The following is an 18,780-nucleotide window of genomic DNA, read 5'->3' as shown; positions in this document are numbered from 1 at the left end:
GGCTGGGGCTCAGGAATCCAAATTCTGGTGACAAACAAGTCCCAGGAGCTAAACAGAAACAGGGGCTGCTACCTTCAGATTAATTTTCTCCCTGCCAGGCAATTCACACCAGCAAGGTTTTGATGAGTGCTGGAGGGAAAAAGAGAATTTACAGCCCAAATTCAATTTCATTTTGCTGCAGATTTTTCCGTGATTTCCTCCTGTGCTCCAGATAATTTTGGTTGATTTATGAAACCTCTGCAGCCACCAGGCTGTGGAAATAAAGACAGCAAGGATAAACTTCATAGTTTTTATTCTGCAAAGCAATATGCACATCTTACAAACACAAAAATTAATCTAGGAGAGAAATGTCATTTCCAAATCAGCTATTAACCATCATGCAACAAGACAAGTGAAATGTAAGAACAAAACAAAACAAAAAACAGCCATCTCAAACCCTACAATCACCTGCAGAGGGTTGAAAACAAGGCTCAGATTTTCTATGTAATGCCATAATGCCAAAGAAAATGCAAAAAAAAAAAAAAAAGAAAAAAAAGAAAAAAGAAAAAAAAAAGAAAAAGGAAAATGGCAGCTTTCTAAGAACAAGAAAACACGTACAAATAGAATCAAAACTGATTCAAGTCATAGTTAAAAAGAAAAAAGAAAACAAAAAAAGGAAAGATCAATATGATCTGAACTTCAATATTAAGTTTTAACTCTTCTGTTTGGCTGCATTTAACTTTGTACATCGCCTGGGAACAATCCAATATTCCTCAGCATTCCAGCACTTTGGCCTGCTGGGACACCCTGCACCTCCCTGCTGCAATGCAGGGGGCAAAAGGATGAACTAAGGCCAACAAATCCAACTCTCCAACGTTCTCCCTTTTGCATCTGTGGGTGACAATCTTTAATATTCCTGGGGGGTGCAGAAAGTGGGGGGGAAGTTGCCAAGCAGGCTCCTTTCATTCCCAAACAGTTCCCCTGACAGCCCAAATTCCAGCTGGGATGTTTGGGGTTGGAATTTGTTGAAGGAGACAGGATTTGCTTTGCTTTCCTGAAGGAGCCAGGTGATGTTGGGTGGGTTTTGGGTATTTCCAAGATTCATCTCTCCCAATCCATCTCCTATTCCTGCCTTTGGTCCCCAGATCAAGCCACCCTCTGAGGCAACTCTTGGAGCGAGGATTAGCACAGAAGGCTGGGCTTGTGTGATTTAGGAACAGCTCAGGCTGGGATTTAGGAACAGCTCAGGAGAAGCTCTGGGCCTGTTTCACTCTCCTGCCTCATCCCCGGGAAGCAGCAGCAGCCCACAGCAGCATCAGGAGAAAACTGGGACCTTCTTTTTATCCCTAAACTTCAAACCAGGCCATCTCTAAAGCTTTGCCTTAACATTCTCTGGAGGAAAATATGTCAGATAATCCCACTTGGGGAACTGAAATTGTGGGAGGAAACATGTTCTGAAGGAAACTGTGACTGCTCAAACACCCTTAACACTCGTGAACTTACTGAAGTCCCAACACACACAGACTCTGGAGGGAATAAACTAGGAATTTTCTGCCAGCATCACTGAGACTATGAGATTCTCACTTGGCTTTTTTCTTCTGTGGAGTTTGGAGCAAAAGGAGGAGGAAAAAAAGCCTGTGAGGAGGAATGAAGGAATGAATGAATGAAACCTGGGAGAAAAGTAAAAAGTCAATTAAGGCAACCAGTGAGATTTAAAAGCAGTGGTGGAAATGTCTGCAGGAAGAGCCTGAACCTTGAAATTAAGGAGGCTGCTCAAGGAACCAGGAAGAAAAACCAGCAGAAGGCAGAATGGAGAAGGGAGAAATGCACAGAATCAAATCTCTGACTGAAGAACGGACACAGAGAACAGAAGGGGTTTCACTGGGTGGTTTCTTTGACCATCCTCACAAGAGCCCCACTTTTGTGGCCATTCTCCCCTGAGTGGGCAGCAGAAAATGGCAATTTAATGAATTTATTGGGCCAGAGCTCAGCAGTGCCAGTGGCAGCTGCCCCTCAGAGCTGCAGGCACAGTCCCAGAGTGAAGCTCTGGAACTGACTCTGAGATCTCTTTGCCTTTCACTCTTTGCACTTGCCCAAGGCTGTGCAGAGCCCCAGCAGGCTGTTAACACAATACATCTTTTTATTAAGTTTCACTTTCTAGAAAGAAAAGGAAAAAAAAAAAAAGGGAAAAAAAAAGTGTACAGACAGCTGCTCTGCAGCAGAGACACACAATCCTGGCTGGAGGGCTGGGGATGGGAGGCCAAGTGGAAAAGTTTTCCAGATAAGTCTCTGTGCTGACTGGTTCTCTGGCATTCAGCAAGCCAAATGAAATACCAAAAAAACAAACCAAAACAAAAAAAAAATCAAACAGTTCTTTTCAGTAATTAACAGTTTAAAATGGGACTTCACTTCTTAATTTTTTTACTATGAATAAAAGCACAAGTTTGTCCTAAATACAGCACTATTAAAATGTGAATATGTATTTTTTTTCTTCCAAAAGAGAAAAAAATAATCTAAAACGTTGATATCTTTTCTTGCAAGCAAGGAGCAAATGGAATAAAGTATTAGGCCACACAAACACACATTGAATTCATGTTGTAGATTGGTGGCTCTGGAAATGCAGGATTATATCAAAGGTGCATACTTGGTTCAAACACACTGTACAGATTGGGCAAAAAAACCAAAATCTCTTGGTTGGTTTGAGACACTTGCAAAGGCATCTTCACCTGCCCAGGTGCAGCTGGACAAAAATCTCTGCCTCTGTGGAGCCTTTTCACTGGAGTTATCTACACCAACATGGGGCTGTCCCAGGGCAGGGCCGGAGGATCCCGACCACGCCACGGGACAAGCACATCTGCTCAGAATTACTCTGGATATTCTGCTTTTATAAATATGTACAAATCAATTACAGGCACTTTGAAATGTCTTTGGTTGGAATAAACCAACATTGCAAGGTAATGGATTCACAGAGTGTTAAGACCCAGGCTGGGTTCAGCAGGCAATGGTTTCGGTCGTTCTCAGGAGGAGAGGGGGGTTTTATGCTTCTGACAAAGCAACCTGGGAAAAAAAAACAAAGGAAGAGAAAATATTTAATTAAAGGCAAATTCTTAATCCTGTAACAGTGATATGATTTATCTCTGTGAGCTGGCAGAGCTGTCCTTGACTTTTCAAAGCAAGCTTGGAAAGTCTGACTTGGAAAGGAAATCAAAGCGAGTCTGAAGGCGTTTTGTACTTTGCAAAAATCAATAGAATGAAAGTTACAAACCACCCAAAACCAAAAAAAAAAGCCACAAAAAACATCCCAAACCAGCTCAAACTACAAAACATCATTAAGATCAAAAGGTGACGACACTGGCTTCCTACTACTCAATTAAATATATTCATATTTAATCCTTCAGGCAAACTGCAGGTCCCCAAGGTAATGCTGAACAATGATTCTTTCAACAGCTTTGTTACTGTTTTTAACTGAATTCTAATTAACAACCAATGACTCTTTCAACAGCTTTGTTTTCAACTTAATTCTGATGAACAACCTTTAGAATTATGTATCATGTTTTACTCAAGGTTTTCAGTCTGTTGTGGTAAAAGATAATGAATAAATGAAGATTTAATGCCACTATTCATTGCTTCACACAAAACAGTTCAAGCAACACCAGAATTATCACAGAAGAGTCACAGCCCGGCACTTCCTGAGCTGCAATAATCCATTTCTGGAGGACAGAAATCTCATTTTGAGCATCTCCAAAGCACGTGTATGGATTTTATAAGCCCTACCTGCACTGTCCACAGTGAAAGGCAATTAAATCCCCATCTCCAGAGACAAGAAAAACCAGTCTGTCCTCTGCCCAACAGGAGCTTTTCTCTGTTTCCTTATCAGTCAGGATTTTGTTACCACACACTCACCTTTTCAGAGCAGAATTCTGTGTTGCTTTGCCTCAGTTTGCTTGGTCTGCCTTTAATGACTGCATAGCAGAACATTGTGATCACCATCACAAAGAGGAAGTAACTGGTGTGCATGAGGTGCAGGTTTATTAGAGAGCGATCATCCTGCACACAGAAAAGCAAATTAAAACCATTTACTGACTTAGCACTTGGCATTAAAGCAATAATTACCAAATCAACCCAGAAATTACTTCATTAATCAACTTTCTCCCCTTTACACAGCAATGGGAGTGATTCCTAATTGTGGCACAAAATGTTTCCTGTGATAAAGATCTGTGTTAAGGATACTTTTCCAGATATTGGCAGAGGCTTTTGTGAAATGATTTCAAAGTATAAATGGTGGTTATTAAGAGCTGTGAGGCACGTGGATGAAGATCATCAAACCCATTAGGGTGGGGCATTCTTAGCCCTCACATCACACAATAAATCAGCAGCAAAAATTACAATTTTAGGAACCATATCCAATGAAACCACACAATAAACCAGCAGCAAAACCTGAAAATTTTAGGAACCATATCCAATGAAACCAGAGCTAAGCATTTACTGAAAACACCAGAGGAACAGCCCAGCACTTACATCTGGAACTATAACAGTTAGTTTGGGATTTAAAGCATGGTAGACTTTGCCAATTGCTCCCTTGTAACACCAGAAGGGGTTGTAATCCTGGGCATATTTTGTGTTCGAGTCCCTGGCCGTGGTGAAGATCTTGTACCACAGAGTGGCATTGCTGTAGGTTTCAGGAACACAATGTGGTGGCTGACTGCAAGAAAACAGAAATAATCAGCACCCTGAAATGTATTTTCCATGTTCAACCAGGACAACTTTGCTTCTCAAAACATGGTTTTAGTTTGGGCCTTCCAAAGCAACAATAAAACACCAAAGTTTAAGTTAAAAACCCCCAAAAGCCACATGATTGCTATGCTAAAATCAGAATTTAACTGCATGTTGTTGCATTAAGCCAACATCCCACAGCTTAATTGGAAAAACACCGGTTTTCCTAAGGCTTCCCACAGCCTGGGCTTCTCCAGGCTGGATGGAACAGTGTCAGGGAATCCAAAGACAAAGGGAAGATATTTTGGTGAAGGCAAAGCAGCCTTTGCCTTGTGCTGATCTCTCAGCAGGGAAGAGGGTGAGAACCTCAGTGTCAAATCTCATCTCTGAAACTCAATTATGGGGTAAATCCCTTAAATTTCCACGGATTCTCTTGCTCCCAGTGGAGTTTAAATCACAGCTGAAAGGCAGGCATGGGCCAAAAAATCTCTAAGACAGCAGAGGTTTAGTGACAAACGTTTCACCATGGGGGAAGGAGTGCAAGGACATAATTTCCATGATTAACAGGAATTTTCACGAGGAGCTAACGAGTCAGAGGAATGAATGAGGCAGGAAGCAGCCCCTGGGGCAGAGCTGCACTTACACTGTGACTGGGAACACGCTGCTGGCTGCTGTCACAGTCATGCAGGTGGTGAACACGACCTGCTCGCAGTGGCCGTGCAGGACACAGTCATCAGAATTCCAGGCAGCTGGCAGGGTGAAGGTGATGTTTATCTCCTCGTGGGATTCTCTGCCTTTGAGAAAGAGACAAGGAAAGCTGGGGTTTGGTTCACAAAAGTATCTGAGCAACAATTGCTGGGAGAAGGAGAATACACAAATGATTAAGACAGGAAACATCACCCTTTGGAGTCATGCCGGATCTTTGCAGGCAACAAAGAGAGCAAAAAGAAAAGTTAAAACCCAAAACAAACCACAAAATCCCCCAGCTGCTGCTCTTTCTAATCTCTCCCACCTCAGAACTGGGGTCATCAGGCTGCTTTCAGAAATTAAAAACTCTTTATAAGTGAATTCATGCATGTTCACAGACCTTTACTAGAAAAGCCTTTCTCCTCCTAAGAACTTTGTTCCACATCTGTTTTTTCTGATGCTCACTTTTCAAACTGGAGATATTTGTGTAGAGAAAAAGGTGCCAGCCGATACTGAACTGCACATTAAGTCCTGTATGATAACTCCACGTGGAGAAATTCAGACTGAAAACAAATCCAGGCTGCTGCAAATGGAACTTGCATTTGGTAGCTCTCAAAGCAGCAACAAAATAACAACAGAAAACCCAGTAATGCACATTTGCAGCTATTGGCAATGTCTCTCCACAGGTTCAAGACCTTCAGCATTATTATAAAATGCAATTCTGGCTGAAAGATAAAATACAGTGAGGTTCTATTATCAATTTCTATTAATTCTCTATGAAGTCCTGTCAAAACTCCCTGGCAGGCAGCCAGAGAGCAGATTGGTCTCTGCACACCACAGAAGCCATAATCATCTTATCTGGTGCTGTTTGTGATATTAAAGCTGATTCACTTATGCATTTTAGATAAACTAGAATTTTTTAGGCAACATAATACCCTCTACTGCATCTATGTCACATTTGAAATGTCAGCTGAGGACTTGATGGATCAAGACAAAACTGAAGAAAGTCACTGTTTGGAATTTTGCTGGCTTAAAAATGACCTTCCATTGTCATTAGGTTTAATCATTTCAAACTGCCAAGCCTGATCTTGGCACGCCTGCAGGTTCTTTTCCATTCTGAATGCAGGGAAAAGTTCCTCTAACAAACAAGAGAAGGGCTCCATACAGGAATAAACTCAGAATAAATCTGGGAGCACATCTGTGCTCTGTGCGTAAGAGTTATCTCACCCATAATAAGCTGGTAAATTTTAATTTTATTATATAGTTATTAAATTCATATAATTATTTGGAATCATAGAATGGTTTGAGTTGGAGGGGGCCCTAAAACGATCTTGTTGCACTCTCTTGCCAGGGGCAGGGACACTTTCCACTAGCCCAGGTTGCTCCAAGCCCCGTCCAACCTGGCCTTGGGCACTCCCAGGGATGGGGCAGCCACAGCTTCTGAGTACTCATGACCCTCACAATAAAGAATTTCTTCCTAATATTTAATCTAAACCTCCTTAGTACCAGTTTGAAGCCAATCCCCCCGTGAAAGGTTAGAAAAATCTCTAAAAGCCAACTGTAACCTAAATTTTTAAAGGTCCAGCCTTGCCTACCTGAAAGTCCAATCTGGTGCCCAAAAATTGTGGAGCTGAGGTGTGTGACATTGCGAGAGTATCCCCCAAAAGGTCTGAGAGGGTCCAGGGTCAGTGTGATGGTGACAGAGATGTTGATGGGACCAGAGTCCTCAAGGGTCTGTGGGGACTGCGTGGAGGACCTGGCCTGCCCGCTGGTCACGGTGCTCTCTGGAGTTGTGGTGTCGTTCAGGAGGTGCTTCAAGGTTTCATTCTCAGATATACAGAAGTCCAAATCATTAAACCTCAGCAGGAAAGTATTCCAGTCCTTAAAACAAAAGGGGAGATTTCAAGCCTGTGTGGGAGCTCACGCCTCGGTCCTGTCCCGCCCGGTTCCAGGCCATTGAACAAAAATCACACGGCTCAGAGAGCAACACAAACACCAGCAGGGCTGGCTCAACAGCAAAGTTGTTTGTAGAAGTCAGAGGGGTTCAGTCCCAGCTCCCTCCCCTGAGCTAGAAAGGAAACTCAGTCTGTTCACAGAATTCACAGAATGACTGGGTTGGAAGAGACCTTCAAGATCGAGTCCAACCAGCCCCAACACCTCAAGTAAACCCTTGCACCCAGTGCCACATCCAGGCTTTGTTAAACACACCCAGGGATGGTGACTCCACCACCTCCCCGGGCAGCCATTCCAGAACTTTATCACCTTTCTGTAAAAAACTTTTTCCTAATATCCAACCTCTATTTCCCTTGGCACAGCTTGAGTCTGTGTCCTCTGGTTCTGTCAGTGCTGCCTGGAGAGAGCCCAACCCCACCTGAGCACAGCCACCTTTCAGGGAGTTGTAGAGTGATAAAGTCACCCCTGAGTCTCCTTTTCTCCAGGTTAAACACCCCCAGCTCCCTCAGTGGTTGCTCACAGGACTTGCGTTCCAAGCCCCTCACCATGCTCCAGGGTGAGCGCCTTCTGCCCAGGTTTCCCCCATTAGAGGACAGTGCTGAGGGAAGGAGTTCCCCAAACCAGCTAAATAAACAAAGTAACACCTAAATAACAAACGGAAAGGCTCCTAGCCACAGCCAGGGAAGATCCATGACAGATGATTTGGCCTCATCATTGACATAAAACAACTAACAAACACTCACCCCAACAGCCCTTCTGAAAGTAAAATGGAGACACCCCCACACAACTCTGTGCTCTCTAGGAGGGGAAAAAATTAACTTCAGGCATGTTTTCCAAATGAACATCATTTTTGCACGTACCTCTGTCATTTCTGGGGATTTGATCTCCTTGATTTTGAAGAAGTAGCCCAGTGTCAGGAAGGCGATGGCCATGGCGCTCACGCTGATCATAAAGACCACGAGCGGAGGGCGGCTGCTGATATAAACCTTCAGGTTCTCCAAGAGGTTTATGTAGAACATTATTCTGATTGTTCACCTGAGGGGAAAGAGTGTTCCAACAGAGTCACTGGACTGTGTGCTACAGCTGGGGGGTGGTGGATCACAGCAGACAGAAAGAGAGAAATGGGATTGCTACACAGAATGGAGATTCGAGTCTGTGGCTGTTCACCGAGCACAGAGCGTGTGCCTGAAATACAGTAGTGATCAGAACAGGCTCCACATCACCTTCCCAGGGCTCAAACTGCCAGCTGGGAACAGGTGTTAAGGAATGAGGGCTTCCAGCACAGCCCAGTATCTCTGATAAGTAATAAAGGCAGTTCTTGTCTTTCCCCAGGCAGGGTACCACTGCTACATTTTAATGCCAGTAATGTCTGAATGCACCAAGGTACAAATCAAACTTTGCACATCCTTTGAAAACCGAGGCTGGAGCCTTAAGGATCCCTCTTTGCCCCATCCCAAGTGCCTCTATTTTCAAAGCAGGATCTGAGAAGTAGCCCCACATTATTTAAGGCTTTTGCATCAAGAATCCTATGTGCAGAAACACCAAAAAACTGCATTAAGGTGGAGGCTAGAAGACTCCTGGTCTTTATTTAATTCTTGCAGGATGTAGAACTTTTTGTTCTGTCTGTAAACATAGCCAGGGAAGCTTTGCTTCCTTACAAGCTGAGGAAATGTCCCAAGTCATTAATTTTTGCCCCAAATAAAATATTTTGTCTGATTCTCCTCCTGAATTTTTATCTGCAGAGCAAAAAGACACTAATTCTTTTATCAGCTTCCCCATCGCCACGCCCAGGGAAAAGCAAACAGCCAGGTGTTAAAGGGCAGCCTTGTGACATCTCCTTCAGAAGCTCTGCAAGAAGGAACTCCAAGCCAACCTTTATCTTTGTCCTACCTAAAACCCTGGCTGAAAAGGCTTTTAACCCCAACTAAACCACCAAGGCAGGAGCTGCTCCTAGCAATGTGCTGCTGATCTCCAAAATTCTGAGGGAAAGGCAAAAAGAATTTTGTACTGCAAGGGTTAAAGTTGGAACATCCATAGAAATGTGATAACATTTAATTAAGGCAGGGACTGCTCCTGCAGCTCGGGGTGATTCCCACTGACTCCCACCATTGTCATTTACAATCCAGGTGTAGCAGGGCTGAAAAGTGGCAGCTCAGAGGAGGAGAGAGGCACAGGGCAAGGCAGGGAGGGATCTGTGATGTGATCTATTGATTTAAGAGAAAACAAAAGAAGGGTAAAGGACAAGCAGGCAGACAAAGCCCTTTTCAGAGCCCACAGAGTACAATGATCCCAACTTCCTTGTGTATACTCAGGATTTTACTGGCAGGAATGCTTCAGCAGTTCCTGTTAGCAGAAGAAATATTGACAGAACCTGCAGAAGTGTCCCAGAGAGGGGAAAACCCAGCTCGGGGAGTAAAGACACAGGTACAGTGCCAACAACACGACCCTGGGCTGTGCCTGCTGACTCCCCACTCGCCCTCCTGGCTGAAACCTGCTGAGACAGAGCTCTCCAGAGCTCAAGATCTCATCCTGGCTTTATTATTTTGCACCATCAACCCCTTTCCATCCACCCTGCAAAGCCCAGGAAGTTTTTCTCAGTGACAAGCGGGTGCTGCGAACATCTCTACAAACCCAGGTGAAAAGCAGGGAAAGGAGAGGGACGAGAGGGGAAGAAAAGGTGATGAGAAATGTGCACCTTACCAGAACTTTGTCCCAGAGCAGCTGTGGCACAGCCAGGCAGGCCGGGGAAGGTGGCAGAAGGCAGCAGGGACAGGGAAGGGAGAGCTGGGGCTGGCAGGGATCATGCTGGGAATGATCCGCCCTTCTGCACATTCTGCCTATCTTGTCCCTGGCAGCAAATTCCTTAAAAGAGCCCGAGTTAAAAACCCCAAATGCTCCATCCAGAAGCAAAATCCCAAACACTCCTTCTGGAAAAGTGGGAGACACATGGGGAGATGGAAGGAGATCAAAACCTAAACCAAAAGCAGAGTTGTAGGCAGTGTCCCCTCCTGAATTTCCTTAAGGAAGTAACACAGATGCAGAGTTTACTGCAGGTTTTAATCAGGGCTGAGTGTCACCCACAGCACATCCAGGGCTGGGATTCCTTTTTTAAAGGGGTTTCCAACAGCTCCATTAGAATTTGTTTGCCACAGGGTCTAAACCAGCCATAAAAAAGCAGTATGTGCTGAAAATCCTATACAGGGAAATATTTGGGCTAATATTTTTATGTAAGAGATCACCAGCTTTTAAGTGCCAGTTGTTTAATATGCTGCCATAACTCACTGGCTCTGAAAGCAATCAGAAAATGCCATAAGCTGCAATTTCCGAGGAGTAATGTGCCTTTGGAGCATTTGGGAGGGAAAAGGGAACAACTGTGGATTTCAATACTGGAGCTGATGTGAAAATAGCAATGGGGGAAAGCAGAAGGACGAATGTTTCCATGCTGCTGCCTGAAGAACTACTGATTTTTTAATCAAAGTACTTAAATAACTTTAATTGTCGTGGAATTTGCGATCCAGATCAGTGCATTACATCAAAGTGGCTATGGATTTTCAGGCTTCCTTAAACTCCTCTCTGTTAGAATCATATTGCATCACAATTCTTCTGCCAGCTCTAGTAACTAACTTCCTCCTCTGTGTAAATGAGTAACTTCCAGAATATAATTTAAACTTTTATTTCTTGTTCACAGAGTTTAAAACAAAACCAAACAAAACAAAACAAAACAAAACAATGCTTTTACCTCCTGGCAGGTCAGGCAAGCAAGATCAGATTTCACTTTTTAGCCAAATAAATAATTTAGTGAGTGGCTCTAATGACTGCTGCTGCCTCTCTCCACTCCAGCAAAGCCTTTTAATACTTGGTGCAATAAAAATCTCCCCAGTCAGACTAAACAAGGAGCTCAAGAATGAAAACTGCCAGGCTGGAACATTGGCCAGCAGCTCCAAGGTAATTGCTGGGTAGTGAGGGATGTTCAGCAGGAGTTACAGCTGCTGGAGCTTGCCTGGAAACCCTGGAGATGTTGTGCTCTTAAATCAGCATCTACAAACCCAGGCAGGGAAAAAGATTAAAATGGTGAAGGGGGGAAATACAACAGTTTAATCTGTCAGAGTGCCAGAGAAACACAGAATTGAGCAGCCAACTCAAAAGCAAGAAAATATTCTACAGTCTGGGGAGATTTCCTCCAAAACAGCTCCTGACAGCAACCTCAAAGGAGCAGCATTGTGAATTCCTCTTTATTTGTGTATGAAAAAGTGTGGAAAAGGAAGCTGCTGAAATAGACTGATGAGTTTTTCAAGGCTAAATTGCAAACAAGGAAAATCTTGAAGTCTATTGCAAAGACCAAAAAGTCAATGCAATGAGTCACAGCTGAAGTATTAAATTCCCATTTGGAGGCTTAATATCAAAGGAGCTGAATTCCTAAGAACAATAAAAAACCCTTATGCTGCACCAAGGCAGGTATTGAAAGCAAAACTGCAGTTAGCAAAGTGAAAAGAAAGCAAAACCAAACATTAATTTTAAAGAGATCAAAGTCATCTGACATTTTTGTCAATAATGTCAACTATCACCCTGCCACTAGAAAGCTTAAGATGATGGAATTTCCTCACAGATATTTCCCCTTCTTGTTGGGCAGGCAAGGTAATCACTCTAGAGGAGGGGTTTAAATGTAAAATCACCACTGAAATATCCTAAAGAGCAAAAGGGCAGGAGGCAGCAGTGCCTCTCCCAGCACTTCTCCTTTAGGATCTCCCAAGTTTTTCCATTCTCAAGATCTCATTGCACAGAACAGTGTTTAAATTGAGCTGTGCAGCTCAAAAAAAAAAAAATCAATTGTATTTTCAAAGGTGCCCCACTACAAGGAGTGCAAAAGGGTTAGGAAATGGGTCAGCTCAGGGTTAACCACTTAAAATGAAAATTATGCCGTGTGCCAAAGGAATATTTACAAATACAAATCAAACAGACCATGGGAAAGCAGCCATAAATACATGCAAATGAAGCAGTGGTGTTCAGTCAAACACCTTTAACAACAAAAAACAGCAGCAGGTACCAAAATCATCTTTCATTTGGGCTTCTTATCTTCAAATTTGATGTCTAAGAGTGAAAATAAAGCAAAATGAAAATCAGAGTTGTATGAGCTGGGGCTGCTGGTGGGGCTGGTGCTGTTCACTATCTCTGAGGGTGACAGGGACAAGGGGACAAGCATGGCAGTGACACCAAGCTGTGTGGGAAGGGTCTGGACAGGCTGGAGAGGTGGCTCTGAGACAACCTGATGAGGTTCAAGACCAAGTGTAAGGAAGAGTAACTCCCCCATTCTGATATCTGGGGAAATAGAGGTGTTAGGATCTGCAGCAGCTTTAGATCATCTTTTTAGGCAGTGGGATGAAATTGCACAGCCTAAAACCTTCCCCAGCAGCAGCAGCAGCAGCAGGGCAGGCAGGAAGGAGGAATTCATCCTGGAGGAATCCTCCAGAGCACAGCACTACCTCTGTCCAGCTGAGCCTCCTCCCCTCCTTCAGTGTGAACAAAAGAAACCAAAACCAACAACTCCCAGGAAATGCCAGCAGGCTTCTCCTCAGCACAAGGGAGGGAAGCAATCAGGGCGTGTGGAGGAGGAAACTTCACAAAAACATCACCTTGGGTCCTTGAATCCAACCCAATCTAACCCCAAGACCAGCAGATGTGCACAAACACATCTGCTCCAGTGGGGGACAAGGGGAATTGGCTCCAGCCAGAAGTGGCTTATCAGTTTGCTGAGCTATTTTATCCACAAATATGTTTACTGATTAAAAAAAAATCCATATTTTCCTGGAGCCTGGAAGCTGAAAATGGCAGGAAAATGGCTTTGCATATGATCTGCACAGGGCAGGAGAGGAACAGCACCTGGACACGTGGAAAAGGACATTCCTTCTTCCTGGTATCCTGATAAAGGATCAGGATGCAGAGTATGAACAAAAACCAGGCACTTGCACAAATAGAAAGAAGCATGAAATTATAAAATGTTTCTTTTCAGCTCTCAAAACACCTTTCAAAGCTTAATTAACAATTTCAACATCCCCAAGAGGGGCACCAACAGCAAACATTTCAGGTTTGACCATGAAACAAAGCCAAGGAAGGGAAGTAATTTGGTGAGTGACAGAAAATTTTAAAGATCAAATTTAGACTGAATTTCAAACACCCAAATTCCTGACTTTCAACTCTATATAAAGACAGAAAACTTGAAAAAAAACGGTCAATGATGTAAAAAATAAAAAGGAAAACAAATATTACTCAATCTGTGTGTGACAGCCCTTCCCAACAGACTTGTGTTGTTCAAAAAGTCTGGTGGATTCACCACAAGCACCTGAACATTGTGCCAGCTGATACTCTGGGGACAGCAAAGTTGATTTCCATTTCCCACTGGAAGAAAAATTCGTGCAGAAACAGACAAATCCGAACAAGTTCCAAGTATTTTTTACATGTTCTCAGTTCTTAAAAATGATGAATGAGAAAAGGCAAGGAAAGTTAAAAGTCAGGAAGCAGCAATAGAGTGAGGAAGCTTTTTTCCCCTGGTTCAATGAACCCTGAATTCTGACTTTTGTTAGAAGTGAAAAACATAATTTAAAACATACCCAGCTGTCAAATCAAAATGAACTCAACCTCTGGTAGAAAATCAGACATTTTGGTGCCAAACTCGAAGCAGGCATCTCTGTCTGCCAAAAGCCTGTGCCATGGGAATGAATCCCCTTCCATCTAAAAGAACTCATGGGCATTTTTAAACCTTCCAGCTTCTCCAGGTCTAAGTCATGACTTCCAACGTGAGTTACCATAACCCAAATCACCCAGAATGCAATAAAACACACAATAATAGATGAAGGACTTTGAATTTGTATTAAAAATACTATTCTGGTTACTGCTGCTTAGCATGAGAACCTGGGAGAGGAAAGGAGAAGTAAAATTATTCCATTTTACAGGACCTTGAAAGATCTACGAGAAATCAAAAAATACAGGATGGCTTTACTGAAGAAGTGTGAAAATTCTCAGTAACTCTCCAATAATCACAAACTGGTTGAATGACCAGTTCAAGGTTAATTGTTGACTTCATTAAAGCTACTCATTACGGAATGTGGGACCCAATTCAGCAGTGAAAGTGCAGAGAAATGCCAGAAAAAGGCTCTTCAGTCTGTAATGAGAACTGTGAGGAGACAGGGATGCAGACAGATACACAGCTTGAATCACAAGCAGAAAAATGACTGACAAGCTGAGGAAATGGCAGCTTTGGGGAATGGCAAATTCAGAGTTTGGGTGTGGAAAGAAGGGAGAGAAGCAGCAAGACAGTCAGTGGCCACTGATGGAAATAGAAACAGCAGCAAAACCAACCGAAATGAGGGAGCTGGGACACAGCTGAGATATCAAAGCCATGGCTGCAATATTCTCATGTCTGTGTGCTTCACTCCCACTGCTCAAAGCAAACAGCACCTCAGCTTGCTCAGCCCCAGCTGGGTGAGTTCACTCTCCATTTTACAGATTAACAAACCCCTAAACACCAGCACACACACAGGTTTTCATCCAAAACAAAACCTGGGAGTTCTGAGCCCTGGGAACCTGCTTTATTCACAGGTCAGGACAGTCTTGGAAAGAAAATGAATTCCAACCCAGCCACACTTTGGGTACGGGGAGGTTTGGGAAGAGCAACACAATCCTGATACCAGCAAGTTTCATTAATAGTTCAGGGCTAGATTGCTAAAACAGCTTCATTTCTACGAAGCCTGTGCTGTTATTTAATAAAAAAGAAGATCCCAGCTGCCAGACCCGCAGGATGAGCTCAGGGGGTGCTCCAGGAGGGGTCTGGGTGTGCCAGGCTCTGTCCCTCTGTCCCCAGCTGACAAAGGACACCCAGCTCTGTTTGTCCCCTGCCCTCAGCTGGGCACTCTCAGAGAACAGGGACTATTTTGTTTTCTCAGGTGACCTTTAAAGCTCTTGTCTTTCAAGTGGAAAAGAAGAATCGCATTCCAACAGAGCCACTCCTCAAATCAGGGCAGGTAACAAAGCTACCCAGGGCTTAATCCTGCTTGATGGGCCGGGCTCAGGGAGAGGTTTCCAGGCACAATTCAGTATTATCTGAGTATTATCTGTTCTCGGGCTGCCACAGAAGTTCTCTCAGTGCCGTGCACACCTGCTGAGCAGGAGCTGGACCGCAGCCACCGGGATTATTCCCGGGCACGGGCAGGTGCAGGGGAGCGGCAGCAGCTCCCCGGTGAAACCCGAGCCGCTGTGTCCTGCCCAGGGGCACAAGGATTCACCGGGGAGTGGTTCCTGCAACTCAGCCCTCAGAAAAAACAAACGCAATCATCATTTACCACAACTGCCAGGCCCAGGTTTTCTTCCCCACCACGCTGCTCCAGCGGCCAAACTTCGGGGAAGTTCAGCGAGGATGTGGAGAGCAAACCTTAATTAATGAATCCTTATCTGCGTCCAGGTTTGTCCGCCAGGGCAATAATTCCCCCTCCAGAGCTAATCCTGGAAATAAATTTCCCCAAAGACAAACCCTAAGGAGCAAACAAAGGGAAAAATAAAATCCCAGCCGTGCTGTAATGTGTTTTGTCCCAGGGGGATTGGGATCCGCGCTGTGGATGTAGCGGCAGGGATGGAGCAGCCATGTTCCAGGCATGATGCACCAGGAATTTCAGAATTAAAACCATCATGAGATCACTAGTCAAGTTAGTCAAACCCCCGTAAAAAGTGAAAGAGCATGAAATATGGGTTTAAAAAAAATTGGGGAAAACATCCCAAAACAGCCACACAAAAAAAGCCCAACGCAGGAATCATCGTTCAGAGGCTATTTTGAACACAACTATTTTTAGTGCTACAGAAATTATTATTTTTCACTGTTTTTTTTTTTTTTCCCCGCTAGGCCGCCACGCATACTAACTTCAAGCTGACGACCCTTCCCCACACAATTTTTATCGGTAAATAACAAAAAAACCCCCGAGGCTACGACGCCCCCAGCAGAGCCAAACCGCCCCGAACCCAGCCGGGAGCCGGCGCTCGGGGCAGCGCGGCCGTGCCGCGGCCCGAGGCTCCCCGGGGGCTCTCCCGGTGCTCCCCCCGCTGCTCCCAGCCCCGGAGCGCCCTCACGGCTGCCCCATCCCCCGGCAGACCGGGCCGCAGAGCCGCCCCCGTCCGCTCCTTACCGGCGTCCGCGGCGGGGCTCAGGCCCCTGGGCCGGGCGGGGCTCAGAGGCGGCGGCGCTGCCGTGCGGGCGGGCTCTGCACCATCGTCCTGCCCTGCCGGGGCTGCGGGCACGGGCGGACGGGCAGCGGGGGGAGAGGCCGCTCCCCGGGCAGCCCCGGGCCGGACACACGGACAGGCCCCGGCACCGGGCCCCGCCTCCGCCGCCGCTTCCGGGCCGCAGCCCTGACCCCTCACCCGCCGACGGTGGCGCGGGGGGGACAAGATTGAGGCGGCGCCGGCAGCGCGGGAGGGCCCGGCAGCGGCATCGGGAGCGGAACCGGGAATGGAACCAGGAATGGAACCGGAACGGAACCGGGAGCGGAACCGGAACGGAACCAGCATCGGGAGAGGCACCGGGAACGGCGCCGGGCCCTCACCGCGTTCTCTCCGGCCCGGGCGCCGCAGCCCCGCGCTCCAGCTCCAGCCTCCCTCAGGATGTTCCCGCCTTCCCCCTCCCCTTTTCCTCCAAAAACTTTCCCCAGACATCGTTTTTGTTATGTTTCCTGACATAAAAACCTGTTTATAGTAATAATAAATATAATAATAAATACCAATACCTATTCCAGTAGGTAAAATTGCTCGGGGTTAAATCCTTAAAGCAAGCAAGCCTTCATTTACGTTTATCGTGGTAAATAAGAATAATATCGTTGGTTTATATTGCGTTATTATACATTAGTGTCTATTATTAAAAATTGGTATTATTCATGGTAATATGATGACGTTTCCACGAGGATAATGTGAGGTCTGGTGGAGCTGTTTTCTGTCCCTGACAGCTGGGCAAGCTGGGAGAAAACCTTCCCTAAATATTCTGCATTAAAATAAATTAATTATAAAAAAAGAAATTAATAATTCTGCATTAAAATATCTGGGTGAAAAATATTCCCTAACAATGCTTTGGGAAGGTAAAACTCCAGCAGTCCCATGAGGATCTGAAAGGTCAGAAACCCAGAGATGACAGCACTGAATTAATGAGCGACAGTCACAATTAATGACTCCAACATTTCCTGTAAAATACCTTCCTTACCAAAGGAAATAAACGCAGGAATTCCCATGCAAAGAAATATTTTACGATAAAAGATCCAGCCCAAGGGGCTGCAGAGTCTATTTTCAGTGAAACTGAAAATAAGAGCAGGAAAAATAAAGTGAATTTCTGACACTGACTGTGGGCACAGCACCTGCATTTTAACTCACTTTAAGGGATGATATTTCCATTTAAATCAATTTAAGGGATGATATTTCCATTAAAGTCAGTGCTTTGCTATGTTTTGCAGCTCTGGGGTCTCACCCAAATTATCTGAGCACCTCTGTGCTCCAGTCCCGTTCAGGGATTACTCCAGGTGTGAAATCCACCTTTTCTGACTAATTTACTTAAATTTTGAGTAAATTTTTCGAATTTACCCAAATAAAATTTGTCAAATATACTCAAATCCACCTTTCCTGGCTAATTTACTCCAAACATCCCCTCTGTGGTGCCTTGATTACAAGATGGCACGTGAAAAAAAAGAGATATTTTAGTTACAAAATCCTTCCCAAGTGCTTCATCACCCCAACGACTTCTCTGCAGAGAAAAGAAAAATAAACATTGGTACCCAGCCTAGAACTCGAAGGGCACTTGAGGATTGATGGAAATAGAAAGAGATATTTGAAATTGATGGAAACAGAAGTAGATTGTCCCGACTCAGAGCAGCCAAGAATCATTAATGGAATAACAAAAGGTGAGGAGGGGGTTAGGGACTCAGCAACGAGGGCAGAACTTTTATTTAAACACTTTCATTTACACAACAGCTGCAAGTTTGCTTCCCCCACCCCTCCCTCGGGACAAACCTGGAGATCAGAATTAGCACCTGAATAAATGAAATAAATCCCAGGATTATTGACCCAAGCGATTTGGGCCGTGGTGACACACGGAATAATTTGATTTTTGTTTTGTTGTGAGCATCCCAGGGGTGGTGCATAGTTCATAAAAAGGCACAAAGCTGCCAGAAAAAAGGGACAAATCACAGTCGTGGTCTGAAGTTATTGCAGTGCAAGTTTAATAGGAGCAGTGCTTTAGTGAAGTGGCAATGAAGCACGAGGTAGGGGCTTTCCTCCTCATGGCAAGAATTAAACTTGGCTTAAAAGCAGTTCCAGCTGAGCTTTGGGTTTGGGATCTCAGGTCAGGGCTGGATGGAGCTGGAAGAGATTTCAAAATGACACAGAAAAAGTTGCAAAGTTCTGTTGTAAGAGGTTGCTTTCTGTGGG

The 18,780-nt window shown here is 44.7% G+C and overlaps 1 protein-coding gene across 1 annotated transcript; it reads right to left on the bottom strand.

Moving 5' to 3' along the window:
* Nucleotides 1–275: 275 nt before the first annotated feature.
* On the bottom strand, nt 276–16,719 carry TMEM248 (transmembrane protein 248). The gene is made up of 7 exons (XM_068210401.1): nt 16,500–16,719; nt 8,193–8,367; nt 6,975–7,260; nt 5,336–5,486; nt 4,498–4,681; nt 3,883–4,026; nt 276–3,036 (listed from the first exon to the last, which is right to left on the bottom strand). Exons 2-7 carry the CDS (start codon nt 8,349–8,351, stop codon nt 3,016–3,018), a joined length of 945 nt encoding a protein of 314 aa, XP_068066502.1. The 5' UTR covers nt 8,352–8,367; nt 16,500–16,719; the 3' UTR covers nt 276–3,015.
* Between the last annotated feature and the right edge of the window lie 2,061 nt (nt 16,720–18,780).

Source organism: Anomalospiza imberbis, chromosome 20, assembly GCF_031753505.1.
Source record: "Anomalospiza imberbis isolate Cuckoo-Finch-1a 21T00152 chromosome 20, ASM3175350v1, whole genome shotgun sequence".
In the NCBI taxonomy this organism is placed as follows: Eukaryota; Metazoa; Chordata; class Aves; order Passeriformes; family Viduidae; genus Anomalospiza; species Anomalospiza imberbis.
This window is presented reverse-complemented; position numbering and strand designations above follow the sequence as displayed.